The sequence below is a fragment of the Lagopus muta genome, chromosome 4 (assembly GCF_023343835.1).
Source record: "Lagopus muta isolate bLagMut1 chromosome 4, bLagMut1 primary, whole genome shotgun sequence".
NCBI lineage: Eukaryota > Metazoa > Chordata > Aves > Galliformes > Phasianidae > Lagopus > Lagopus muta.
Window position 1 is genome coordinate 69,694,529 of NC_064436.1, and position 27,287 is coordinate 69,721,815.

Genomic DNA, 27,287 nt, shown 5'->3' on the forward strand with positions numbered 1-27,287 from the left:
GGCGGGACGTGCGGCGGTCGCGTTGCGGCCCGGCTGCGGCAGCGCAGCGGAGCGGTGCGGATTTGAGGCTCGGCCCGGTCCGGCCGCTCTCTGTCCCTTCCCGGCCATGGCGCTGCTCCGCGCCGCCGCGCTGCCCGCCGACGGCCCCCCGGCTTGGCTGCCCACCCACGTGCAGGTGACGGTGGTCCGGGCCCGGGGGCTGCGCTGTAAGGGCGGCGGCGGTGGGGGCAAAGCGGGCAGCAGCGACGCGTATACCATCATCCAGCTGGGCCGAGAGAAGTACTGCACTTCGGTGGCCGAGAAAAGCGGCGGCTGCCCCGAATGGAAGGAGGAATGCGCCTTCGAGCTGCCGCCCACCGAGCCCGGGGCTGAGGCCGCGTTGCTGCTCACCGTTATGCACCGCGCCCTGGTGGGCATGGACCGCTTTCTGGGCATGGCCCGGGTACCGCTGCGGGCTGCGGGGCTGCAGGGCAGGGCGGCCGAGGAGAGGTGAGCGGGGCGGAGCGGCTCCGTGAGCCGTAAAGGGGCTCCGCGGGCCCCCCAGAGGGTGTCTGGGGGAGGAGGGGTCTGTGTGAGGCTGTCACGGGGAACTGGGGGTCGTGGAGTTATTGTGTGCCTCGGGATGTGGGGTCTGTAGGGCTGTCATTGGGAATAGGGTGTCATTGGGTCTGTGTGGACCACAAGAAGGGGTTGGAGGCATTGAGGATCCTGTGGTTCTATGGTGTTCTATGGGATTCCGTGCTCTGGGAAGGTGTTTGTATGAGATGGGGTGTCACGGGGTCCGTTCGTTGGATATCACAGGGAATGGGATGTAATGGAGCCCTTATGTGGCTCGGGAAGGATATGGGGTGTCGTGGGGTCTGCGTGGGCCCTCATAAAGATGTCATAGGAAACAGGGGTCTCTTAATACCCCGAGGAGGGGATTGCAGGAGATGGGCTGTCATGGGATTCACCTGGGCCCAGAAAAGGGCACTTGTAGGAGGTGGGGTGTCACAGGCTCCATGCGTGGTCCCTGAAGGGTGTCACAGGGAATATGGCATCATGAGGTCCTTTTCTGCCCCAAAAAAGGAGATGAGGTGTTGTGGGCTTCGTGTGGGCCCTTGTAAGGCTGTCAGAGAGGATAAGATGTCATGAGGTCTCTTTGTGCACCAAGAGGGGAGTTGTAGGAGATGAGTTGTTATTGAGTCTATGTATGGCCCCAGAAGGGTGTCACAAAGAGTAGGGTTCCGTGGGGCCTCATTGTGCCCCAAAAAGGCATTTGTAGGATATAGGGTGTCATGGGGGCCATGGAGCCCCAGTGGGTGTCATAGGGAATAGGATGTCACTGGGTCCGTGCGAGGTCTCTTCGTGCTTCCAGGAAGGGAGTTGCAAAAGATTGAGTGTCATTGGGTCCATTTGGGCTCCTGGAAGGGAGATGAGGGGTCACAGGATCCACGCATGGCTTCACAAGGAATAGGACATCACAGAGTCCTTGCGTGCCCCAAAAAGGAGATGGGTGTCACAGAGTTCTTTGATGTGGGCCCTCCTAAGGCTGTCATGAAGTCCATGTGTGTCCCATGAGGGGGGCTGCAAAAGGTGGAGGTCTTAGAGGGTCCATGCATGGTCCCAGAAGTGTATTGCAGGGAATGGGGCATCGTGGGGCCCTTGTGTGCCCCAATAAGAGTGTCACAGAGAACAGGGCATCACAGGGACCCTCTGTACCCCAAAAAAGGCCCTGTGGGCTCTGTCCCCCCGTAATGCTGTGCCATGGGTTTGTGGATTGCGTGCTTTCCCCTGACTTTTTCCCATCTGCAACCCACTCTTCCCAGCCCCAAAATGGGAATTGAGGGGACAGCCCTGAGGGCTGCCACATGGCTGTTCCCCCCCGGCATTAATTTTGCTTTGATTTCTATTAACCCTGGCTGGAAAACGAGCTCCAGATCTTCAGTTCTGCCCTAATGCAGAGCAGCACCGTGGCTCCCTGCAGCCTGGCTGTGCGTGGAGAGTGGCTGCAGGGTTTTGGGGTGCGAGGAGCTCGCAGGCTGCATCCCACATTGGCACAGCTGGGATTTGGGCAGATATCCCCAAAAATGGGGAATGCTGCAGCTTTGGGGCTGCAGTGCTTCTGGGTTTGGGTGCTAAGGGTGGGGGGGGGGGGTCTCTCTTGCACCCCTTTGTTTGCAGGGCCCCGTCTGCATCCCTTGCTTGGAGGCACAAAGCTGCTGCCAGCTTGAACGCAGCCCAGAAGAGAGGAGGAAAAAAAATAATACAAAAATAGAAAAAGCAACAAAGCAGGCCTTGGTTGTCAGCGTGGTGACCTTGCTCTCGTTTCACTGCTGATTTTTGTTGGGTGGAAACTTTGTCAGCAGTGCTTTTTCTTCGTGTTTTCAGCTCAGTGGAAAATGCGCCGTCCAACTTGGCCCCGTGTCACGGAGCGAGGCTGGGTGCGTCTGGCAGCATTTATCAGCTGAATGGCAACATGTTTGTCTGGGAGGGGAAAAGTCAGCTCTTGGTTTTGCCTAAGAGGGCTCTCGTGGCCTTTTTGGGTGTCTCCTGGCCTTTTTTGGTATCCTTGGGCTTATCCCAAGCTAGAAAGCTTCGGGTTGGCAATGCAGCAGCAGCCGTGACTTGCAGTGCTTTTATTTTTAAGTCGTGGCTTTAACCCTGTTGAGCTTTTCCTGCGTTGGCTGTGATGGTGTGGATTTTTGGCTGGTGGGTGCCTGCAGGTTGGGATGCTCTCCGAGGGGAGTAGTTGGCTTTTATCATTTGTATCCGTGTTTTGGACAAACAGGTCCCCTCCAGCCCTTTCTCTGTGCCTGGGTGGCACCCACCTTTCCTCTGGTTGCCAACGTCTTTGGTCAAAGCCATCGAGCCAATGCAGGTTGGACCTCGCTGTGAATTTGGGATGGATTTGGGGTGGTGGAGGAGACCTGCATGGGGTCTGTCACCTCTGTCCGTGGTCCTGTGTGCTGCTCAACAGATGCGGACCTTAAGGCAACCCTACTTGGGGGCAAGGGACGGTCCCTAAATCCACACTGAGGTTCCATCGCAGTCTGTCCGTCCCCAGCTGTAGGTCCTGGCCTTGAAGAGGGTCTGGGAGGTGAGAAATGTGAAAGTGGGGTCTTGGGTTGGCCGAGGGTAATGGGATCTGCTCAGGTGTGGCAGGCTGTGATGAAATCCTTGTTTTGGTTCTCTGAGGGGTTGCTGCATCTCGGTGCACGGCTGCTTGGCCAACGCAGGAAGTGCTGTGCTGTGTTGAAATGCCTCAGGGCGATGGAAGGAGGGGGGTTTGTGCCCCACTGCTTGGGTTGGGCTGCTACCCAGGCTGCCCCTTCTCACCCTGATTGGATTTAGATTCGGGGAAGCACGAAGGCTGGAGAAGGCCTCTAAGATCTCCAAGCCCAACCCCAATCCATCCCACCGTGCCCACGGACCACATCTCTCAGTGCCACATCCCCATGGTTCTGGAACACCTCCAGGGACGGTGACCCTGCCATCTCCCTGGCAAATTGAGGAGCTTCATTGCCCTGTTCTGGGCTGGATGTCCTTTGCCCACCTCCATTCCCACACCCAGCCCTGTTGACCATGTAGCACGTTAGAGCTGCAGGTGCTGGAGTGTGAGCTCTCTTCAAGCTCAGGTTGTGTTTTGTTTTGTTTTCTTTTCTTTCTTTAAAGATATTGATGCAGTTGGAACCCCCAACCTGGGTGAAGACTGGCACGTTGGCTCTGGACTCTTGGTGGCCCTCCCAAGGTCCCTCTGTCCCCTGACAGCCAAAGAACTGCAGGCACAGTCTCCTTCCTCCACTTTGCGCTCATCTGTAGAGCTCTCCCTGCCTCCAGCAGTGGTTTTCCCCTGGCAGCTACAGGAAAAACCCATAGGAGGCCCCAAAAACACCGTAAACGTTCTTTGTCACCATCACTGAGTGCTCTGCTGGTGTGGGTTGTGGTCTGTGTACCACTGTTGCATGGGGTTTTCTAGGCAAGAGGAGTCCAAAAAGTCCTCAAATCCTTTCCTGCACATTTCTGCTGAGTGAAAGCAGCTTTAAAACCTTTGCTGGTGTCTCTTGTTGCTCCCCATGTCTTGTTGGAGCCTACAGATACGTGCAAGCAACCATGAGGGTTGGCTTTCTTCATCAGGACTTTGCAGCAGGGATGTGGGGTTGGAGTTTCTTCTCGTCTGAGCTGCTCCCTCAGTTCCTGAGCCTGGGGTGCTTTGAGTTGCTTGGTTCTCCCTGCCAGCCCTTCTCTTTAGAAGAGGATTTACAGCAAATCATGCTCTTCTCTGCACCCATTTCCACCTCCTGCTCAGCCAGTGCAGCAGGGAAACCTGCCGAGCAGCCCTGTGCCGTCACCCATGCTTTGCATCCCACCAAGCTGGGCCTCATTTTCTCCTTTTCTATATGCATTTGAGGCTGGCAGAACAGGTCAGGGCGTATGGTGATCGTGGGCACAGTGGTTTTTTGGCTCATCTACTGCTTGGATTTGCAAACCGTGGGAGCTCTGGAGCATAAGCAGTTAACGAGGGCTCTGCTGTCTCTTGCTGTTATTCTCTTCATTCATAAATGTTTCATGCTCCATTTTACAGCTCCTTGAATCTCCCCGCCCGTCCTCTTCCTGGGGTCAATGTGACACTGAGGGATGTGGTTAGTGGGCACAGTGGTGAGGGGTTGGTGGTTGGGGTCGGTGATCTTAGAGGTCTTCATCAACCTCTGTGATTCTGATGGGGGGAAAACCTTTCATCTCATCTCTTCAAGCTGATTTGCAGTGAAGCTGCCTGTGGTTGTCCTCATGCCAGCGCTGCTGATAGCTCTTCTCCAGCTCTGGAGCCTGCCTTGCTACTGTCTTTGTCCCCTCCGTGCCACCATGCACCCTCAGCCCACCAACACGGGGCTGGAGTGGAAGCTTTGAGGCCTCTTAGAGAACCATTTGTCGGGCTGAATTCAGTCTCCTGACTTCCCTTCCTTCCTTCAGCCCATGTTTATTTTCAAGCTGTGCTCTGAGCAGCTCACGGAGATCGCCGTGCAGAGCAGCCTGTCCAAAACCAACACCAAAGGAACCGACGCAGCAGAAAAGCTTCCCGGCACCAGTGGGGGAAGCTGCATCAAAACAAGATCAGACTGCGAGCCCGGGGGGCTGTGCTGTTTTCCACCCTTTGCTTCTCTTCTTGATATGGAGCTTCCTCCATGCCTCTGTGCCGTTCCCCTTGTGGCCCCAATGGTGTCTTTTTCTGCAGACGTTTGGGGTTTCCCTGGGTTTCCTCTTCCTCACCTGCCCATCCCTGGCTCTCTGTTGAAGTTGTCACTAATTAAAGACCTCTCATTAGCAGGGCTGAGCTTGTTGCAGGGTGATTCAGCAGTAAATGAGAGGCGGTGAGGGTTCTGTCTGTCCCTTGCTCTGAGCTGCAGCTCAGGCAGGAGCGCTCCTGCTTCATTCCAGGTGAACCCCAAGTGCATCCCTAAAGCTGCGCCTTACTGAGTGGCTCCAGCACCCCAGGAAGCTCTGTGCAGCCTGCTGCTAGCAAAGCACCGGGTCCAGTCTGGGAGAGAAACTGGGAAAGCATTGCTGGAGGTACCCAAGGGGATGGCGATGGGTTGGGCGCTTCGGCTCAGCGCGTGGTTTGGTGCTGATGGGGGTGCAGAAGGGACAGGAGACGCGGGGCTCTGTGGGATCTCTTCTCCACAGTCAGCTTTGCCTTTGCATTAAGGGACGGCTCCGTGTCCCGTTGTCTCCTCCGCTCCCATTTCCACCCCAGGGTGTGTTTTCCCTTTGCTCAGCACTTTCTGCCAGCAGATGGGGGGGAAACGCGTGCCCTGCGGGGGCCTCGAGCCACGGCAGCGCTTTGCGCTCCGCTCCCATCGATCTCAGCAGCAGCAGCAGAAAATAGCACTGTGCTCCTGCTGCCTTTTGGCAGCTCTCCTTGTCTCTTGGTGGAGGTGAGTGGGAGTGGAGCAGAGCCTTTGCATAAGGAAGGGGTTTTAGCCGTGCTGGATGGTGGGGACCCATGTGAGCACACAGGCGATGCTGATGGGAGTTTGGTGTTGGCTTGTTTGGCTTCCCGAGAGCCCGGCGGGGCCCCAACTGTTTCCCCTTTGTGGGGCATCTGCGTGGAGTTCTGTTTGTGATTTCCTCTCTCAGCCCTGTGCTGGGCAGGCTGCTGCCTCCTCCCATGCATGCCACGGGAGCTGGGTGTCTCCATAGCCATTGTGGTGCCCCTTTTAATTTTGCATAGAATCGTTAAGGTTGGAGAAGGCCTCTGAGATCCCCAACCCATCTCACCGTGCCCACTGACCCTCAGTGCCACAGCCCCACAGTTCTGGAGCACCTCCAGGGATGGTGACCTCACCACTCCTGGGCAGCTGTGCCACTGCCTGCCCGCTCTTCTGGACAATAAATGTTTCCTGATTCCCAACCTGGCTCTCCCCTTGTGCAAGGATGAAGCCATTCACCTCCTTCCTGGGAGCTCTGAGGTCCCCTCTGAGCCTCCTTTTCTCCAGACTGAGCCATCCCAGCTCCCTCAGTGTAGAATCACAGCACGGGTTGGGTTGGGGACCTTAAAGCCCATCCAGTTCCAACTGTGGGCAGGGACTCCTCCCATGGACCAGGTGCCCAAAGCCCATCCAGCCTGGCTTTGAGTCCCTCCAGGGATGGAGCATCCACAACTCCTCCTCCCCTCTGCAAATCTTGGAGGTCTTTTCCAACCACGACAATTCAATGAAATCCCTCTTGGGGTGGGCATAAGAGCAAACAGGCCCATCAGCAGCTTGTGTTCTTCTTTAAACCCATCCCAATCCTGCTCTGGGTGCATTTGTAGCTCCACTGGAATTGATTTAAATGAAAATAACAGCAGCCATGAGACGTGGAGAGACGTGATCCACCCAAATACTCATCTCATGAACTCTGAGCCCTGCCTAAAAATAGCACATCTCCCTTTTTTGGGGTGCAGTCCTGACCTGTTGGGTGCTGGGAACCCCACACAGCTCCTTTATCCAGTGCCAGCCTGGGCAGAGGCTGTTCTGGAATGGACACTTTTAGAAGCAGAGCAGGTTTAGAGCTTGTTCATTTGAAGGCATCATTACCGAGCAGCCAAATTAATTGTAATGAGTGCAGTGTGGTAAGTGGGGGATGCTGCGAGCGTGTCCATGTGAGATGGGGTTTTACATCTCCTCATCCTCAGATGCCTTTCCCCATGTTAATTCATCCCAAGCTCTCCCTCTCTATTTTCCCTATGGGGTGATGATGTCAGATACAAAACCTGCTCGTGAGGTTTTCTCCCATTCCAGGAGTCAGCCACAAATCTGCTTTTTCCTTATCTTCCTGCATTCCTGGAACCAGGAAATCTTTGAGGTCCCTTCCAACCCAAACCATTCTCTGATTTTTCAAGCACTTGGGTGCTGAGAATTGTTCCCCATTTGTGAGGGTGGACAGAATGGGCTCAAAGCCTGTGCCCAGCAAAGTCATGGGCGCTCCTCAGTGGCTCCTGAATGGGGAATTGAGGACGTGGTTTGGATTTCCTCCTCGCTCCTATGATTTCAGCAGGGTTACACCCGTCTCCAACGCTTCACATTTTCCTCCCCTTGTTTTTTCCTTTCTGGTGACTTTGCTCTTCTAAGCAAACTCTTTTAACAGCCTAAAACACGGCGGGGATTTTTTTTAGTACTTGGGAAATCAGTTGGAAATTATTAGAACACCTCTAAAAATGCCTTCCTGCTCCTGTTGTTGTTGCAGATCCCCAGGCTGGGTGTTGGGGCCATCGGAGCTGTCTCACTCTGCTCTGCTCTGACATTCTGGGTGGAAATCTTGGCTTAGACCAAGCAGGTCTCCATGTTGTTTTGCAGCCTGCTGATAATTCACAGTGCTGTTATCTGGGGCCCCAGGGAGCTCATCCTGTCCTGCGAGGGGAAGGGTGCTGGGTCCGCAGTGCGAGGCGGTTATTTCAGGAAGAGATGCTTCCCTTCTGGCCCAGCGTTGTGCTGCCCCATCTGAACCTGTTGCTGTGGGGAATTAGGGAAGTGGAATGTAGAAATGAGTTCCTCTGGGTGTTTCTTGCTTTCCTTTGCACCATTTGTTTCAGCTAGCAACAGGCAACAGCCCTCTGCCATCCCACAGCACGGCTCTGTGCCCGGGTGTCCTTTGAGTTGTGGATCCCTGGAGGTGCCCAAGGCCATGGATGGGACCATGGGCAGCCTGATCTGCGGGGGGCACCCAGTCCATGGCAGGAGTGGGGCTATGGGGCTTTGGAGTCCCTTCTCAACCCAACCATTGTGTGATTCTGTGATCCTCTGCCATCACTGGAATCGTTTTAATGAATACCATGGATTCATTAGGGTTGGAAATGGCCTCTAAGTTCATCAGGTCCAATCATCAGTCCATCCCCACAGTGCTCACCAGCTATGTCCCTGAGTGCCACTTATCCACACCTCCAGGGATGCTGACTCCTCCAGCTCCCTGAGCAGCCTGTTCCAATGCCTGAGAAGAAAATGTTTCCAATTAACCTGAAATCAAATATTTCCTAATATCCAACTATTGAGCTCCTTTGCTATGACAGTGCAGACTCCCCTATGAGAGGCTGGATTCTGACTCACCAGCTCTCAAATATTGCAAAACCCATCACAAAGCACTGATGGAGAGCCCTCTCCTCATCTTTTCTCTGTCTTCAGGTGGCACAAGCTGCACTCCAAGCCCGGCAAGAAGGAGAAGGAACGTGGTGAGATCCAGGTGAGCATCCAGTTCACACGCAACAACCTCACGGCCAGCATGTTCGACCTGTCCATGAAGGACAAACCGCGGTCACCCTTCGGCAAGCTGAAGGACAAGATGAAGGGCAAGAAGAAGTACGACCTGGAGTCGGCCTCTGCCATCATCCCCAGCAGCGTGGGCGCGCTCGACATGGAGGACGATTACGACGTCGGCGGCAAGAAGTCCAAAGTGAAGGGCTTCTTCCTGAAGAACAAGCTGCGCAAGTCGTCCCTAACGCAGTCCAACACCTCGCTGGGATCCGACAGCACTGTTTCATCAGCCAGCCTGGGCATGGCCACCAGCGGCCCTGAGGTAACCAGGTCCCCCAGCAGACACAGCAGTCTGTCCACGGAGCGCTCCGGTAAGAGGATGGTGGCGTTAATCCCACCCGTTTGACCTTTCTTTTCTTTTATTTTGAAGGGGTTGTGGGGGCTCTCTTGCAAATTGCTTCACTGATTGCTTACCTAAGAGGCGGTGTCCTACACGAACCCTCTGAGATCTGCCTGCCTGCCTGCCAAGAACGGGGGGGAAAACATCCAAGATTTGGCTTGGAATGCCAAGGCTGCGTGCAGACGGCCCCGCTTGGCTGCTTTGCACCACCGTGGGGTGTAGAGGTGACTCGGGGCTGTTTCTCCTCTGCTCTACAAGAGCAGGTGGCAAAGAGCAGCTCCTTGTGCCTAATGAGCCGCCTCCGGCTCGGGAGCAGAGCTGGGGCAGGGGCAGAGCTGGAGCAGGGACTGCTTGCTGGTGATTAAAGCAATCCCAGCTCTTGGCGCTGGCAGAGCGATGATTTGCAAACAAAAAAGGCTCTTGTCAAGAATTAATTCTCGCCGTCCCTTGAAAACAAAATCTATCATTACATGGTTTAATTGGCTGGAGACTGCCAATTCCCGGATGGGGTGGGAGTCCCAGGGTACCGAGCACTGGGATCTGCTGAAAACTTCATCAGGAGAGAGAAGAGGGAGGAATGGCACAGACCTTCCTTACTGCACCACACAGCAGCCCAAGGGCCTGTGTGTGATTTTCGGCTTCTTTTGGCCAGATCCCTGCGTTCATTGTAGCCCTCAGACCCTGTCTGACAGTGGTTTTCACCTTACTGCTTTCTGGATCTTGAAGAGATGTGCTTGGGGAGATGTACGGCCTTGTAGAGCCGTGTGCTTTATGACCTGTGCTTTATCTCCCTCTGAATTTAATTATAGTTGAGTAGAGCCTGGGAGGGGAAAGGCTGGTGTAATTCTGCAGCTCTCATCAGTGTTTTTTAGTAGGTGAAGCTTGCTGTGCCCATTACACAGCTGGCCTCACCCAGCCTTGTGCTTTCTCCCTGCAGTGAAGGACTTTTTACCTTCTCCGAAGCTGACCCACAAGAGAGCATTCAGTGACGACGTCTCCCAGGTCAGCCCTGTCCTGGAGCCAAAAGCAATCCACAGCCTGAAGCCAAAGACAGATCCCGTGTCCCGCTCCTCCCTCTGCATCAATGGGAGCCACGTGTACAGTGATGAGCCCACCCTGAGGAGCCCCGTGCCCACCCCGCAGGGCTCCACTCCGCTGCCTGTCCCCAAAAGGCCAGAGGAGGGTTTTGGCTTCATCCCGATCCACGCTGACCCCCACGAGGTGCCCTGGGGGGCCGGCAGCTTGGAGAGGACGCAGCAAAGGGACGAGATGAGATTCATCCCCTCTCCTCCCAGCTTGGTTTTGCAGGAAGAGCTCAAGGTGTCCACCAAAGCCGTGACCCTCAGCAACCACCTGGGCAGAGCCAGGATGGAAGAAAACAGCCGCCTGGAGAACAAGCCGACCCAGGTGGCAACACCCATGGTCTTCTCTGCAGAGGTGACGAAGGAGAAGCAACCCGAGGAAATGAGGAAAGAAGAGAAGAAAACCAAGGGCGGGCTGTTCCACAAGAGTGATGCGGGGAGCAGGGGCCAGGGGGAGAAAACCGGAGCCTCGCATGGCCCTGCAGCAGCGGGAGATGACAGGAGCAAGGCTGGAGGCTGGTTTGGTTCCAAGGAGCCCAAAGACTCCCCCCAGAAACCCAGGTCAGTGAAATGGGGCTGTGGGCACCCAGCTGTTCTCCAGCTGCCCAGTGCTGCCCAGATGAGATGAGAGCAGGGGAAATGCCTCCTCGACCCTGCATTTGTAAAAGGGAGGGTGCTTCTTCCTGGATCCTCCCAAACCCGCTGTGCTCATCCATGGCTCGTGAAGGGGAGGTGTATCCCTGTGCAGGGGTGCAGCTCCACGTGCCTTGGTGTGCAATGGGAATGGGCTGTGCTGCAATCCAGGCGCTCACCAGGAGAGCAGTGCAGGGTTTCATTGCTGAAGGTTCTGTTGTTGTAGGGATTTCCTCATCTGGGCTGACTTTAACCTAATTTATGAAGCAGAAGGATTTTCATTCAGCCTAAGCCTTCTTTAACGAAGAGGTCTTTCAGGCTTCTTCTACGTAATGGGATCCGTGTGTGAGCTCTGCTGCTTGTAAGGTGCTCAGATGTGAGCCAGCAGAGTCACTGCCTTCACCCTCAAAGTTTCAGAGTCGTCAGAGTACCCAAGGTTTGCTTAGGCTCTGCTTTTTGAATGCCTCTTTGCAGGCTTCTCCATACAGCTCTTCTACTTTGTAAGGAGAAGCCTGGATGAGCCACCAGCTGTGTGTTTTGGTGCTCAGGATAGGATTTCCTTTGAAACAATACATTCTGGAAGGAAGAGATTCCTAGGGGATCCTTCTGGGATCTTCTTAAGCGTCTGAATGGGCTTTAATTGCACTTGGCAATTTTAAGATGGGGAGTTACGAGCTGAAAGTGTAACGAGGGAGACTGGAATGAGACATTAGGAGAAGTCTCTGATGGGGAGCATTAAGCCCCAGCGCTGTGGGATTTGGTGTAGCAGTGGATGAGCACCTTTGGGCAGCACTGCAGAAGCTGTTGGCTCAGCTGTTGGCCCAGGCTGGGAGGTGGATGCCCATTAGTTCCTCTTTTTGGAACTTTCTTTCTTGATCATTCAATCCTATGGGATTCCGTGATTTTTAGGATCTTGTGGATCTTGAGCTCCTTCAAACCAGCGATTCCAACATTGTTTCTCATTCTGTTCATGAAGAACTTCTACTTATTTTACTTCATTCTCCTCCCTTACACTGGGAGACCTCACAGAGCGATTCAGCTTGAAGCTGTTGAGAGGTTGATTGCATCTCGATGGCTGAAATCTGTACCTCAGTAATCAGATGCACATTCCCTCCCAAGCGTGCTGCTGAAAAGCCAGCAGCGCTTATCTGCTTATCATCTGGAGGAGAAGCAAGGCTGCTACTCATTTACCCGCATAACTTCTGGGTCTGAGGATGGATTAACCTTTGCTTTGTAGAGCAGAGCAGCTCCGAATCCGTGGTGGGAGCGGGAGGTGGGTGCTGTCTGCTCTTGGAGACCTGAATGAAAGGCTCTGTGGGGTTTGCTGTGCTTCAGGTGACATGCTCAAGGGTTGTGTGCAAGGAAGAAGCTCAGCAGGCTTATTTGAGGCAAGGCCTGGGGCGAAAACAATCCCTTCCCATATTTTCAGGCTTTCCTACAATGTTATCAGAGCACTGCAGGTCCCGCTGCCTCCGGCGTGAGTTGGGATGATAAAATGGGGCTGCATCTCATGCTTGGCAAGAGGCAAAAAAGAGCCTGTTTGCAGGTTAAAGCCCTTCCAAGGCTAAAGCCTTTTCCTTCTGTCATTGCTTTCAGGGGAGGAAAGCATAAAACTGTTGCCTGCTGTGGTTGTTGCTGGTCCTGTGTGGCCAGCAGTGAGGCTGAAAACTCAAATCCATCTTGGGAGCCATTAGGGTTGCCCTTGCAAGGGTGAAGAATGGCTCTTATAGCACCTGTGCCTGCTTGTTGCATCTGGTACCCACATCCTATCTCTGCTTCCCACAGAATGGCTTGGGTTGGAAGGGACCTCAAGGATCATGAAGCTCCAACCCCTCTACCACAGGCAGGGTCACCAATCTCCACGTTTAATACCAGACCAGGCTGCCCAGGGCCCCATCCAACCTGCCTTCTTTTTGTTATTGTTATCTGTATGGTTTGGGAGGCAAATCCATATAAAGTAGGGCCTGTCCCCATCTTGTTCAGGATGAGGGGACAGCTGTGTGTGTGATAGAGGTGAGGACAGATGGAAAACTGTGGTTCCTTCTAGGATAAGAACCCGACCTGTGCATTTCCTATTGAAAAGCTCCACTTGCACATCACCTCCAGGCCCTTCCAGGCTCCCACCTCATACAAACATGTCCTGGGTTGCAATGCTGATCTCTTCCCAGCCCCAAATCCTGCCATGCTGGAGTCCCCCAGGAAGGACCTTACATAGGATGCCTGAATTATCCATGGAAATCCTGGCCTGATGTCTTCCCATCCACCTCTCCTAGGACGCAGGGGTGGGGTTTTCCATCAGCCCCAGCTCTTCACCTCGGTGTGCTGTGGATTCGATCCTCCCACATCAAACAGGCTGTTTCCAGGCGACTTTCCATCAGGCAGTTGCTCAGTCATATTTTTTAGTTTTTCTTTTTTTTTTTCTTTTCCTTTTGTCGTCGTTCTGCTGGGAGGCTAAAATGCGCCTGTGAAGTGCTGCCAGCAAAATAAATGAGGGCAGGAAGGTACCCGCTATTTATTTTGGCTGGCGGAGCTGCGTGCAGGGATCTGGGAGGAGGAGGAGGAGGGTGAGTCAGCATTTCATTGCAGCAGAGATCCTCCATCCAAGCGGAGGTTTCCCTCTAGAGGAGCACAACGTCCTCAGCCCCTTCGCTGAGCGCTTCCAGCATCCCTGGTGGAATGAAGCAGTGGGGATTTGAGGGGGGTGGGTTTGTGTGGGGGGGAGGGCAGGGGTGCTAAACAGGAGGGGATGCTCAGCCCGAGGACAGAGGTTGGGTGGTGACAGTGCGGGTGGTGCTTGGAGAGTCAAGGCAGGTGATTAAAATCAAGAAGGACGTGAGCTCTGCTTTTGTGCCTTCAGGCTGGCGCCTTACAGGATGGTGTCACTGCCAACATGGAGGTGCTGCAGTTCTGCTGCACCACAGCCAGAAGCTGCGTCCCTTCTGCTTTGCTTCCTCCTGCTAGGGATGGATGCTCACACCTCTTGTGCCCCCAGGCACAGCACAGCCTGCTTTGCTGGGTGCTGGCATCCGTGTGTAGGCTGGGGGACAGCTGCAGGCTGCCAAATGGGACGTCCCCATGTACCAATGGGCCCAGCGTGGGCTTGGAGGAACTGTGGAGCTCCTTCTCCACCTGTGCAGGTGGGGATCTGGTGGGCTAGGGTAGGTATTTCTCCAGCCAGACTTCTGGCAGCTGTCAAGGTTGTTAGCGGTGAGCGCTCATTAGGAGCCTCAAGCTGATTAATGCTCTGTAGCGACTTCATGCTAGAAGGCAGCAGAGCTGCTTGGATCAGCCGTGGGTTGCTCCTTCTAAACACTGCTTAAGCAGAATGATGGATGAGGGTTCTTAATCTGGACTGAACCATTAATGTGAGCACGAGCAAGGAGCAAACAGGAGTAGGTCAGGATTGTGTGCTGCCCAGCATCGCCTCAAGGTCTTGTTTGTGGCCCCTAAGCTGGAGCAGCAGCTCCCAAAATCACTGTGAGAGTCATGGGAAAGATGGAAAGGGTGTAGGAGTTGGTTTGTTGCGTACCAACAGACAGACAAACGTCCTTCAAATGCTGTCTGAGCACAAAACTGACACAGCTGTAGGTGGATGATGGTGTTTGTTAATGTTTGCCTCAAGGTGGCATTTTTGTGCTTTAAAATACTTTAAAGATCTTTTTGTGACAAAGCCATCTGTAATAACAAGCAAAAATAGTCCATGCAGCTTTGCCGTTGGCCATGATCTTCCGGTGCTGCTGCCTGTGATCCCTTCCAACTTGGGTCAAGCAGGCTGGAGCCTGAGGGCTGCTCACTCCCTGTACGTGTTGGCAAAGCAATTGCTTCATTTGTTCTGAGCTCAGCTTTGATCAGCCAGCAATGGGCATATCGGTGTCTGCATTTCTCCAAGCTAAAGTGGGGTCTCTCTGAAGCCCTGCCATGAAGTGAAGCATGATCCAGAGCTGGCAGGGGTAAGTCATGGGGAGGAGGTTCAGGGGGAGGGAATGCTGCTGTTGGAGCTGGGTATTAGGGAAGGGGTCTGACCCAGACGGTGGTGGTCACGGCTGGAGCTCAGGGAGCATTGGGATGCTGCTCTCAGCCATAGGGTTTGGGTGGTGCTGTGTAGAGCCAGGGGTTGGTGGTCCTTGTGGTTCCCTTCCAACCTGGTTATTTGATGGTAAGATGGCCAGCCCTGGTCTGGCAACGGGCATTGGCAGAGAAGGTCCCAAAAGAAAGACAGGTAAATGTGGTCCCTCTTGGAAAAGCAGCGAAGGACCGGAGCCCGGCCTGGGGCAAGGTGAGGAGACATCTGCAGGAGGGGGCTGATATCCAGAGATTTGGAAGGCTCACTCTTGGGTGTTCTTACCCCAGCTGCTCCTCATGTGCAGGGAAACTCACAGAACTGAACCAAGTCCTTGGGCTGCAGGAGGTAGAGAAAGCTCTCAGACTCCTGAGGCTTAGGGCTTGCTAAGGCAGAAAGGGGAAATTTGGAGGACAGTTGGAGAAGGGCTGCCCTTTCCTTTTTGTAGTGCATGCCCTTTCCATGCATTGACTCCATAATCATTGCTCTGCCTAACAAGAGAGACGAGTATGTATTGATCATTGCATTGCTTTGAATCAAAGCGTTTGTGGTGTGTGTGGTGTATGCTTACAGCACTGTCACAGCATTAACCAGGAGGACTGTTTTGTCTTCCCTCCACAGCCTGGAAGTGTCTCCTCAGGTAGAAACCAGCTCAGATGCTCCTTCTCATTTTCCTTCCCGCTCCCCTGCCCGGTTCCCTGCTGCTGCTGTAGCCCATCTTGCTCGCATGCTGAGCCCTAACCTCCCTCCTGCTACCGGAGACAGTCAGCCCGGATGCTTGTCCCCTACCAACCCATTCCTCAACTCCCTGCAGAGCAATCCCTTCTTTGAGGACCTCCTTGCTGACCAGGTACTAAATTCTCCTTCACCTACTCACTTTTTCTCTAGTTTCCCGTCTGAACCGCATGCTTCAACAGAGGTCGCTGGGAGCTTGTGTTCCTCTGAGGATTGCAGTCCCTCTGCCTCCCTAAGACTTAAAGATCCGGAGGGAGAATCTCCAGCCAAAAGCGTTGGTGTCCCCGTGCCCGAAACCACTCCTCCGTCCCATGCAGACCCTCCTCCTCCAGATGAGGAACCCGCCGCCTCTCCTCCTCCCCTCTCAGAGTGGGATGAGACCTTCGATGCCTTTGCCACCAGCAGGCTCAGACCAGACCCGAAAAAGGAGGACTTCTTTGCTTCGGTGGCGGCGGAGGGCATGGCTTTCATCGACGATCCCGATGCCGCCAGCCCCACGGAACACTCAGCTGAACCAGATCCCGAGGAGGGGACAAAGGGCTTTGAAAAGGCCGAGCCGCAAATCAGCAGCGAAATGCCCTCAGCGCTGCGGTCTTGGACGAATTTCTCTGGTTTGGATGTTGGGGCAAACCTGGTGAGCACAACCCAGGAAGCGACTGTGATAGAGGATGTGCTGAGCCCCGTGTCCGCAGGGTCGGCAGCGAGGAGGAGGAAAAGCAGCACGCCGATGGTTTGGGCCGCCTCGCTGTCGTCTGGAAATCCAGGGGAAAAGGAGGCTTCCACCCTGCTGGGTGCTGATAATTGTGCTGGGGAGGAACAGGACAGTAATGAGGAGGAAACCTCGAGTGTAGGGGAGAATGGCTGGATGACCATTGCCACCGAAACTGCGCCCGATCCTTCTGAGAGCACCCAGAGCATTGGCCAGGGCAGCGTGTTTGGGCAGCGGCCCTTCCACGGCGAGGGCACCTTTGAAACAAAAAGTACTCCTCATGTCCTTCCCCGAAGCACCTTCAGCTCTGAGAACACAGCAGAAACAATATCGGGCAGCAATGTGGCTGCTGTACCCCCACGGGTACTGCAGGACATGGCAGCAGGGTGCTTCCCCATGGCTCCGGGCGTGGGGAAGGAGCTGCAGGATGATGGCGGGGAGATGTTTGACATCAGGAGCTCGGTGTACCGGCTGCAGGCCAGCATGCGGTTGGAAGCTGGCGAGGGCCACGTGAAGATGGGCTCTGATGCTGTCCTCACAATGTGGACGGGTGTGCGAGGGAAGGAGGAGGTCATGCCACCTCCCAAACCTCCGCGGTGGTTTGCGGCCGTGTGTGGCAGAGGGGAGGATGAGAACAATGCTAGTGACGCAACGGCAAGGCAGCGAGGTGGGGAGGAGCAGCAGGAAGGTGAGGAGGGCCTGGAGCAACCACGGAGCCATCCGAGCGGTGACACAGCTGTCCCTGCACCTCACACAGCTGTGCGTGAGGATGCTGCTGACGTGGAGGCCGGAGGGGACGCTTCTTTGGGAGAAGAGCCACCGGAGATGAATGGGACAGATGGGGCTGAACACTTTGAGACCTGCCCCTCCAGGTTCTCCGTAGACGAGCTCACCCCATCAGGTGCTGCAGGGAGCTGGAGTCAGCCGGCTTTGTCTCCTGTGTCACAGCTCAGCCTCAGCGCAGAGCCATCAATAGCCCCAGAGCAGGAGGAATGCCCTGAGGAGCTTGGTGTGTCACCCAGGCCAGACTCAGGCCAACCCGAGACCTTCTGGACGGCACTGGAGGAGCAGGAGGCATTGGGCCGCCCGCACAGGTTAGCGCCGGAGCAGGACCAGGGTGAGGGGCCGGCGGTGGGCTGTCCCCATCGGGCAGAGCAGGGCTGGCCGCCTGCAGGGATAGACTTCAAGAAGGCGGAATTCTGGAAGCCAGATAGAACGGAGGAGAGGAGCGAGCACGATGCTGCAAGCCCAGGCAATCCCTTTGCTCTGGCAGTCAGCCCTATTGCCCCCGCAAATCCCTTTGTGGAAAAGCCAGCAAGCACCCTTCCCGTCCAGGCTGTGCTGCCTGAAAGGTTCGCTCAGGGCTTCAGCTCCCCCCAGCTCCATGGGGAAGCCCTTCAACAAGGCTTCCAGCCCACTAACCCCCCAGGGGACCCGCTAGGCAATCCTTCCCTGCATGACAGCCAGCCCTTGGCCTTCTCCACCCCTTTCCCCGTGGCTGTGACTAACCCCGAGCAGTTTGATTTCCCCTCCCCTGCCGTGACCAGCCATGCTGCAGCCCAGCCCTGCCCTTTGCCGCAGTCCGGTGACACACAAGCTTCAGCACTCGTGGTTTTGCCCAGGGAGACACAGCCAGCTGAGAAGCCCTTTTTCCAGCAGACGACCAGGTGAGCGCTCCGGGGAAGGTGTGAAGGGTGTGTATTTGGTAGAGGCTTAACCCTGTCTCCCTTCTGCTCTGATCAGGGACCTCAGCTCTGGCCGTGCTGGCTCTGAGGAGGATGCTCTGCACTGTGCCGAAGGTCCTCTCCTCACCTTCCCATGCTGAATGGTAACTGTGCTCCCTGAGAGTCCTGCCTGGGCAGCTGGAAGCCTTGGCTCTCTTGGATCACAGTGGGGAACAGCCACTGGTGTCCCCTCTTAGCTCTAAACGAGGGTGAAAGGTTTGACACATCCAAGATCTGCCCCAGGGAGAACCCAGCCGCGACAAAATTGCATCCAGTGCTAAATTTTGGCTGCATCATCTTCCCTGTGCTTGCAAAATAGGTGCCTCTTCCATGGCTGCCAGGAGAGCTTCCAGCTGTTAATGCTCTCGTGAGTCCCCTCATGGCATGTGCACAGCTATTCCCTTCCCTTCTCATTAATTCAGCTTTGGTTTCTTTCTTTGTTTTTTCAACAACCACCAGGTACTAAAAACTTTCTTCTCTCTGTAGCCAAAAAACAAAAACCAGAGGTTTCACCAAGGCGGTGTCAAAAAGCCATTCTCCATTCCCTTCTGCCAAGGTGCCCCTGGGACTTCACCTCCAGGGTGATGGCAAGGAAACGTTACGGTGGTGGGTCAGAAGAAAGGAAGGTTTATTTCCTCCTTGCAGGTCCATCTTTTGCTGTAGGAATGCAGTGTTTAGGGCATGGCGTGTGGTAGCTCTGTGTGCTCTGATTCCTTTTACTGAGTCAGGTTTTTTAATCCTTCTTAACTGGGTTATTCATTCTCTGACAGATAACCTTGGTCAAAATCTGCGGATAGCCAGATCATTGTTAATGTTTCATGGAAAGAGAAGTGTCCTGCTATCCCAAAGGGTAAAATTAGGCAACGAGCAGAGTGTAATCCCAGGATTCTCTGTAAGTAGAGTCATAGAATCATTAAAGGTTGGAAAAGACCTCTAGGATGACCAAGTCCATCTGTCAGCCTGTCACCACCATGCCTACTTTTGGACTGTGCATCCACCCAAGGCCTGGCTGGCTTGTGGGAAGGAAGTGGGCTTGGATCTAAGAGCTGGTCATCACTTGAATGCTGGCCTTTGTCGTGTTACATGTCTGACAAGTCCTGGAACATCTCTGCTCTGGTTCCTCTACCTGTGAAAATGCTTTGGATACCTGCTGCTGGGATTCAAGGACCTTGGAAGAGTTACTGTTGTATCTGTGGAAGGCACTGAATCGTGAAATCATGGGATCCCTAAGGTTGGAAAAGACCTCTAAGATCCCGAGTCCAACCCCAGTCCATCCCACGGTGCCCATAACCACGTCCCTCAGTGCCACATCCCCACAGTTCTGGGACACCCCCAGGGATGGTGACCCCCCCTTCACTCCCTTGCAGCTGTGTCAGTGCCTGATCACTTTTTCGGAGAAGATTTTTCCTAATATCCAACCTGAGCCTCTTGGGGAGGTGCCAGTAATTGTCATGGGGGCATAGAGGCAATGTGAAGAGGAAAGGGACCTGGGGGTGTTGGTTGATGCTCAGCTGTGAACATGAGCCCACAGTGTGCCCAGGTGGCCAAGAGGGCCAACGGCATCCTGGCCTGCATTAGAAATGGTGTGGCCAGCAGGAGCAGGGAGGTGAGCATCCCCTGTACTCAGCTCTGGTGAGGCCGCACCTCAAGTGCTGTGTTCAGTTTTGGGCTCCTCACTGCAAAAAAAGACATTGAGGACCTGGAATGTGCCCAGAAAAGGGCAGTGAAACTGGTGAGGGTCTGGAGCACAAACCTTATGAGGAGCGGCTGAGGGAGCTGGGATTGTTCAGTGTGGAGAAGAGGAGGTTCAGGGGAGACCTCACTGCATTCCACAACTTCCTGAAGGGAGGCTGTGATGAGGGGGGGTTTGGCCTCTTCTCCCAGGCAACGAACAGCACACGGGGAAATGGCTGCAAGTTGTACCAGAGGAGGTTTAGGTTAGACATAAGGAAGAACTGTTTCTCTCAGTGAGTGGTCAGGCACTGCAATGGCTGCCCAGGGAGGTGGTGGAGTCTCCATCCCTGGCAGCGTTCAGGAGGCGTCTGGATGAGGAGCTACAAGATCTGGTTTAGTGCTTGTGGTGGCAGTGGTGATGGGAGGACAGTTGGACTGGATGATCTTGTAGGTCATTTCCAGCCTTGTGATTCTATGTGGAAGGGCCATTTTTCTGGTCCCCATGACGGCACTCTCCTAGATGCATCTCCTACTAGAACAGCCAGAGGCATGTAGGAAAAGATTTGGTATAAAAGAAGTGGAAGGAAAAAAGGAAGGCTTCAAACCTAGAGCAGGCTTAAAGGTTTAGCTGGGACAGAAGTGTTGTTCTCCTCCATCAGATAAAGAAGGAGCTGGTGTGTGATGAACTGTGGTGGGTTTATGTGACAGGGTTGGGAGCATTGCTGGTCCTGAGGTCGTATTGCTGCCATGCGCAGTGAGAGGGCAGCAGGATTGTCTTGGTCTCAAAATGAGGTTTTAGGTGAAATCGTGTGCCAGTCTTTGCAATTTGAATGTAGTTCTTGTGGAGAGCTCAGTGTCAGAGAGTGGTTTGCCACATCCAGAAATAGACTGGGGGTAGTTCATCCCTTTTCCTTCTGTAAGGCCCTTCTGCAAGCAGAGCTGGCCCCCAGGTGCTGCGTGCTGCATCTGCCCTGCATTTGCCCTTTGTTGCCTTGTTGTCTGTGAGAAGCATTTTAATAGGAAGATAAAAGGACTTAATTCCTAAGCTGCTGTAGAGAAATTCCCCCCTGATTTTTACTACACTCAGCAATCACCTTGGGAGCATCACTGGGAGCAGTGCTGTGACACAGCAAGGTTTGCTCAGGAGATGGGTGGAAGGAGAAGTGCCGGGGCTGTGCCTCCTTCATCTGGGAGATGTTTCATCTCAAAGGCATGAATTTTCATCGTAGATCTACGGTCACTTGGAGGCACAGTGGTGGATTGAGCAGTCTGCTGGTGTGAGCAATTAATTCTGCTTTCAAGTTGGCATCCATCAGCTGGTGGATGGAAGGAGGTCCGGTGTCTCAGCGCATCCATCTGGGCTTTGTCTGTGCATCTGGGTGCCTCCTGTGCAGGGTGTCGGAGCTGGTTGGTGCTACTGCTGTCCTCTCTGAAAAGGGAAGCAGGAGAGGCATTGTTGTTTTAGATATGAAGGAAACTTCTCCCTGTCAGCATGATGGGGAAGTTGCACATCTTCATCTGTCACTGCTAGCAAGGCACAAGGATGCCAGCCTTGGACTTGGGCCATCCAGCTGATGCCGTATGCAGTGCTTCTACCTCTGTCCAGTCAGCTTGGAGTGGGGCTCAGAGCCACTGCTCTGCTTTAGGAACTGCAGATACGTGGTTACAGCACAAGCTGGGCTTTAGAGAGATCTGTCAGCCTGGCTGGCATGGATCAAGTGAGTGTTCTTCCTTCCACTGATTCCTGAAGTCCTTGAGTGTGAATAGAGGCTGTGCTTGCCTTTTTTTCTTCAGAGCTGAGCTCCTGTGAGCACAGCATCTCTTTCTCCTGCAGTGCTTCTGCACGAGAAGCCTTCACAGGGTGCCCACTGCAGCTGATGAGCATCAAGGCTTCGTGGAGATCTTGATCGCATTTTAAGGTCTTTCAGTACAGCATGCAGGTCCTGCAGCAAGGTAGCATCAGGTCACTTCTCTTTCCATCATGCTGAAAAGCACTCCTGGCAGCCAGGAGTTTCGACCCACAGCACTCTTAGCGTGGCCTGAGCAGCACAGCATGTGCATGGGGCTTTTGAGCCCCTTGGACACGTGCTTGGCTGAGGTACTGTGACTGTGCAGATCCCATCTCTGGCTGGTTGCAGTGCAAGGCGTTGTTTCTTCTCTCTGTGGAGAAAGCAGTTTTTGAGCAATGCAAACACAATTTAACTACGTGAAGCTGACTGAATTTGATAAGTGGATCCCAAACCCCTAAAAACCATAGGGACAGCCAATTGCTTTAAAGCTTAGCAGGGCATTCATTATCCAACCTTGTTCTCCTCAGTCCTCACCCGGTGAAACCCATCAGTGCTGCAGTGCAGGAGGTCTCCAGTGAGAAGAAGCAGCAGAACAAATCCAGCCTGACCACAGCGCTGAGCAATGGCCTGGAGAAGCTGAAAACAGTCACCACGGGCAGCATTCAGCCTGTGGCCCCCTCATCACACCTGGAGAAAACAGACCCAAAGAAGGTAAAGGTAGGAGCCAATTGCTGGGGTGAGGGCTGGCTTCCCACCTGCTCGTGAGGTTGGAGGTGGAGACAAAATGGTGTTGGAGGATGTGGGATGGGGTCTTGCCATAGGGTGACCAAACTCCCCAGGGCTTTCATCCTGAGGGATCTTTTAACTCTTAATTCTATTCTTTCCCTGTTATCCTGGCTGGAGGACTGGGTAAGCAGCTAGTGGCAGGTCTTGTTATGGCAGTGGGTTCTGTTGTCTCTGTGCCTTTAGCTTTTAGCTGTTGAGATTTGATGAAATGCTTTTTGGGGAGACCCTGTTTATTAATCTACTTTGTGGGAGGGCTCTGTGGTCACCTCTAGCTCCATGGAGTGCATCCAGGCTGCAGTGGCTGCATGTCTGGACAGTTGTTCCCTCTCCCATGTTTTTGTGCAACCAAGTGGCCACGTGGGAAAGCTGCTTTGTAATGCGGGATGTTCCAGGTTCATCAGGTGGGATTTGGAGGCAACAGATGTAGTAAACACTGAATGCTTTGGTATTTGGTGTATTGCTGCACCTTGCAAATGCTGACAGGAGTGAAGGGAGCAGTGCTTTTCATTCGACTTGCTGAACGTTCTCCTTGGTTTCTGCTGCAGGATCCCAACGTGTTGGACCAATCAGCCAAGTATTATCATTTGACCCACGATGAACTCATCCAGCTCCTACTGCAGAGAGAGAAGGAGCTGAGTAAGAAGGAGGAGCACATCCAGGAACTGGAGAACTACATTGACCAGCTGCTGGTGCGCATCATGGAGCAGTCTCCCACGCTCCTCCAGATCCCACTGGGGGAAGCCAAGACCAAGTAACCTCCAGGCAGAGACCAGCATCACTTGCCTAAAGCACTTCCAGTAAACACGCTGCAAACATCCCTGCACTCCCCCCTCCTCTTAAAGAGGGCTTCTCCAGTGGCTTCTGTTCGCAGAGATAAGCAGGAATGGTTATCTGCTCCTTCCCAACCTAAGCTTATTCCAGCTCTGGCTCCAGGGAACTGTAGGGTGGTGGGCTGTCATCCACCCTATGGGGAGGAGCAGAGCCTTCCTCAGGAAACAGATGCTTCCTGAGGTTCCTGTCATAACCAAGTAGCATCTTCTCAGGCACTCATCCAATACCAATGCTTTAAGTGGTCCATGAACATCTGGGAGCTGGAAACCAGGCACCTCGCCCTTGTCTTCATCCTGCTACTGCTGCTCTTCTGCCTACACTCTTCCACAGGCTCTTCTCTGAAATGGTGTGCTCTGGCTGATGGACAGCGTTAAACTGGCTGACAAAATCGGGGATGCCTAAACTCAGTAAGAGTCTACCAGCACGTTACTGTCCAGTAAGTCTGCTCAGCAGGGCAGCTGGGGAAGGGGCTGCTGCTGGATGCCTCCTTCCCTTCCTGCCCTGTATGTTGCATCCACAAAGGAAGGCTCTGAACAGCTGACTCCTCTTTGTGTCAGTACCTGGTGCAGTAAGAGGCAGTACACAAAGCCACAGTGCTGCAGTCAGAGGCTGCAAAGACTCAAGCCAGCATCACTGCCTGATTGTGAGCTGTGCTGGTTCCTTCTCTGCATACAGGCAGGGTTGTGATGCTGCCTTAGAGACCCAGCCCGAAACTGAACTCGTAGAGAAGGGCCGGTGATGGTTTGTGCACCATCAGTGCTGCAGGAGATCTTGCACGGCACCCAACCCATCACCAGGTGGGCTGTGCCTGGGATACTCCTGTATGCAGAAACCACAGCTGGATTTTCTGATCAGTATTATACTTCCTCTTTTCTGCACCTGCAAGAATTGCTTTCCACTGGCAGCCCCCTATAATTGACTTTGTGTTGTCATTATCAATGCAACAGGAAAGCGCCATACAGACCGAAGCTAGTGTGCAAAGAAGGATGTCTGGCTGCCCAGCCACCTCTATGCATGATGTCCCGTTAGGTCAGACATCCACCAAACACAAATGCAAACCACATTCTGTGAAAGCTAGCAATCCAGTAATCAACGTGGATCACTTTCAAGTCAGTATTAGTGCCAGAACAGCTAAAATTAATTGTATCACACCTCACGCCAGCATCAGGTCTCTGGCAGCTTGGGCCCACCCCTAGAAATGCTAGGCCAGCTTTCTCGGGAGTTGACTGCTTCTTGCTACCTTGGAGTGACTGTATGAAGGCCTCTGTGTTGCTTGATGTAATAGATGGTGCTGGTGTGGGGTTGCTGGGCGCTGCTCCCAGCCACGTTGCAGCACAGCGCAGCTTCTGGTTTGGAGGTGCTGGGGGAGGGCATATAAACCTGTCCTTGTGTCAGTATTTTGGATGGAAGGTGCCTGTGCAGGCAGAGGATCAGCTGGTGTGGGACTTGAGCTATCTCAGCACGTAGGGCATCTTCTCTCTGCTGCAGATATCCAAAAGTTACAGGATTTATTTTAAACCTTTGTGTTCTTTTCTCCTTCCTTACTTCAACTTAACGCCATGACTGAGAAATTGTGCCTTTTGCAATAGAACAATGCCAGTTCCCTATGAGAAAAGGCTCTGAAATTCAATTCTCAGCTGACGCAGCTTGGCCAGCTTCCTGTTCTGCTTGCCTGCTAATTTGAACTAGGTGAGTCTATGTTTTAAAGCAGTCAGCAGAGCCTTCCCATCCCTATGGGCAATTTGTTTTGGTCTTTGACAGAAGTGCTGCGTGGAGAGCTCCATGATATGGCAGATGTAGATAGAGGAGGTGATAATGAGGGAAGGTGTGGCAGATATTACAAGACCAGATGCAGCTGGATAAAGGCACTATTGGGTCACACTCAAAGCCTGAGGCTGACAGAAGTAAGAGGTATCAGCTTAAAAGGAGATTTGGCATCTCTGCTAGTGACAATATTTGGTCATGTCTAGCTTGCAGACGGTCGTATTAACAGGAGGATTTGTTATCCTGGAAGATAGCAGCCATGAGCCATTAGTTCCCACCTGTGCTTGTCCCTAATAGGGAACTAATTGGGGTTTTGCACCTCTCTACCTGCATCTTTATGTTCCTCCTCCCTCTGTGTGTCTCAGATGAAAGGAACTTCAATTTCTGGTGTGAGATGTGTGTCCTGCAGTGGCCATCCTGGCTCGCTGCTGCCTGACAATCAGCTGTTTCCTTGGGTTTCAGTGACAGGCATTACAGGTGCTCCCCACACACAAGTGCCAGTGCTTGTAGCTCACTACACCTCCCCGTCTCTCCTCCTCCTCTTCCATTGCATCTAACGGCCTCTGTATGCCCCTCTCTGCCTTAGGCGGCTCTGCCTCTTCTCCCAGAGCTTGAATGTTTTGCACTTTATATCTTCAAGTTGATCTCAGAGCTCCAGAGGGCTGTGTCAGGACCCCTTCAGCAATACGTGCTTCTTTCTGCCGCCTGCGGCTCATGGGGCTATGGAGAGAAGCAAGTGGTGGGGAGCCAAGGCTGCCATCACATTTCATGTCTGTCAGAGCGTTTGGAAGTCCAGAGGTACCTATAAATGTTTAGGAGAAGGCATCTGAAAGGTGCTTTTGTCTTTTCTTTGTTTCTCCACCTCACTACTCTGAGAATGTTCCTCTTCCCACCCTCCCCAGTTTTTATTCTCTGCGGTAAAGCAAGCGTTTTACACCACTCACAGTGCTGTAGCCAGAGTGTGTAGCCAGAGGACTTAGCAGCTTTGAAGAATAACTGGGGGAAATGTTGTCCAGTTACGTTCCAAATCCATGCTTAGTGATTATCTTCCAAAGGGAGGTGAGCAGCACTGCTCTCTGTGCAGGGCAGCACCCAGAGCTGCGCTGCTCTGTGCAGAATGAGCAGACAGAAGGACGTGAAGGAAGCTGCCTGGGCCAGCAGCAGCTTTTGGTGGGTTCTGTTTTAAACACAGCCACAGCAATAATTCTGTCTTTTGCCTTTTCCACCCTTATCTGTCCTTCTCTTTCCACATTCAGACTGCTTGGGTTTTCTGCAGGGCACTGTTGCTCTCATCTGCTCTGCTTTTGTTGTCAGCCCGCAACCGGCATTCTTGCTGTTAAAGAACTCTGGCCAAGTGATTGATTTTTGTCTTTGCTGCCTCTTCTGTCCCAAAATGATGGGACAGAAGAGCAGCTGAGGTATATCCTTAAACTGGAACAAACCTGAAGGGATGTGGATGCCGAAGTGTGATGTAGACCCAGCCATATGCCTTGTCTGTGAAGGAACAGCTGTGTCATAAACGTGGGGTGGAAAACCACCCCAAAACCAGAGAGCTCAGTGTTTGGGGGTTTTGGAGTTGTTGATTCCCTGTACTTCGCGTACGCGGGAGGTGGGTTCTGTGTGTTTCATGTTTTAATAGTTTGCAACTAATGTTTATAAAGAGAGCTTGTTATTTACATTTTAAGCACTTTAAAAAAAAAAATAATAAAAGTTGTTCAAGCTGTTCCTAGATACTTCTGATTTATTGACAACAGCGTCTGTGCTGATAGCACTTGGACAGTGAGTGACATTTATCTGTTTATTTTCTGAAGGAGGATGACGGTGCCCAACTTCTCCATGCTGATACATGCCATTATTAGTCCCAAAGCACCCGCTGCCACTCTGGGGGGTGTTGTTGCTGCAGGATGAGCTTGAGTTCATCTCTGAATATTGCCCGTGTGTGAGCTGAGGGGTGTGAGCCCCTGCAAGCTTTCTTGCGTGTGCCACAGAGCTGCCCTGGGGGTTCAGGTCTGCAGCTCCATTGTTTGCTCCTGGCTTGGTGCTTCGGTACTGTGAGCAGAAAAGTGGTGATGGCATTCCTGAGGATTTGTGGGGAAAACAGCAGCTGAGGAGAGGACAGAGCCCCTGACCGTGTGGTGCTGGGGGAGAAAACAGAGCTCACGTTGCATCGGAGGCACCGCGCAGCTCAGAGCCTCGGGTGCACAGGGAGGCAGCACGGCTTTGCGCCATGCTTTTACCCGCTCCTCTGGGGTACTGAGTGCTTATGTTTCTTTGCTTGGCAGAGGGTTGATCCGCAGCCCAGACCTTTGCCTCTAGCTTCTCTGCCCTAATCCCACCCACCTGTTTTATCACTCAGCTGTTTGCCTTCTCAAAGTCTGCTTTTTTTTTTTTCTT

General features: G+C 53.4%; 1 protein-coding gene across 5 annotated transcripts; it reads left to right on the plus strand.

The window, feature by feature from the left end:
• RAB11FIP5 (RAB11 family interacting protein 5) lies at positions 1-27,287 on the plus strand. 5 transcript variants are annotated; one of them, XM_048943610.1, is made up of 6 exons: positions 1-489; positions 8,637-9,076; positions 10,043-10,748; positions 15,502-17,991; positions 22,040-22,229; positions 22,844-27,287. In XM_048943610.1, exons 1-6 carry the CDS (start codon positions 107-109, stop codon positions 23,051-23,053), a joined length of 4,419 nt encoding a protein of 1,472 aa, XP_048799567.1. In that variant the 5' UTR covers positions 1-106; the 3' UTR covers positions 23,054-27,287. The 5 variants fall into 5 exon arrangements, with proteins under 5 accessions (XP_048799567.1, XP_048799568.1, XP_048799571.1 ...); XM_048943611.1 differs by having other exon boundaries at positions 22,040-22,223; XM_048943614.1 differs by having other exon boundaries at positions 15,502-17,418.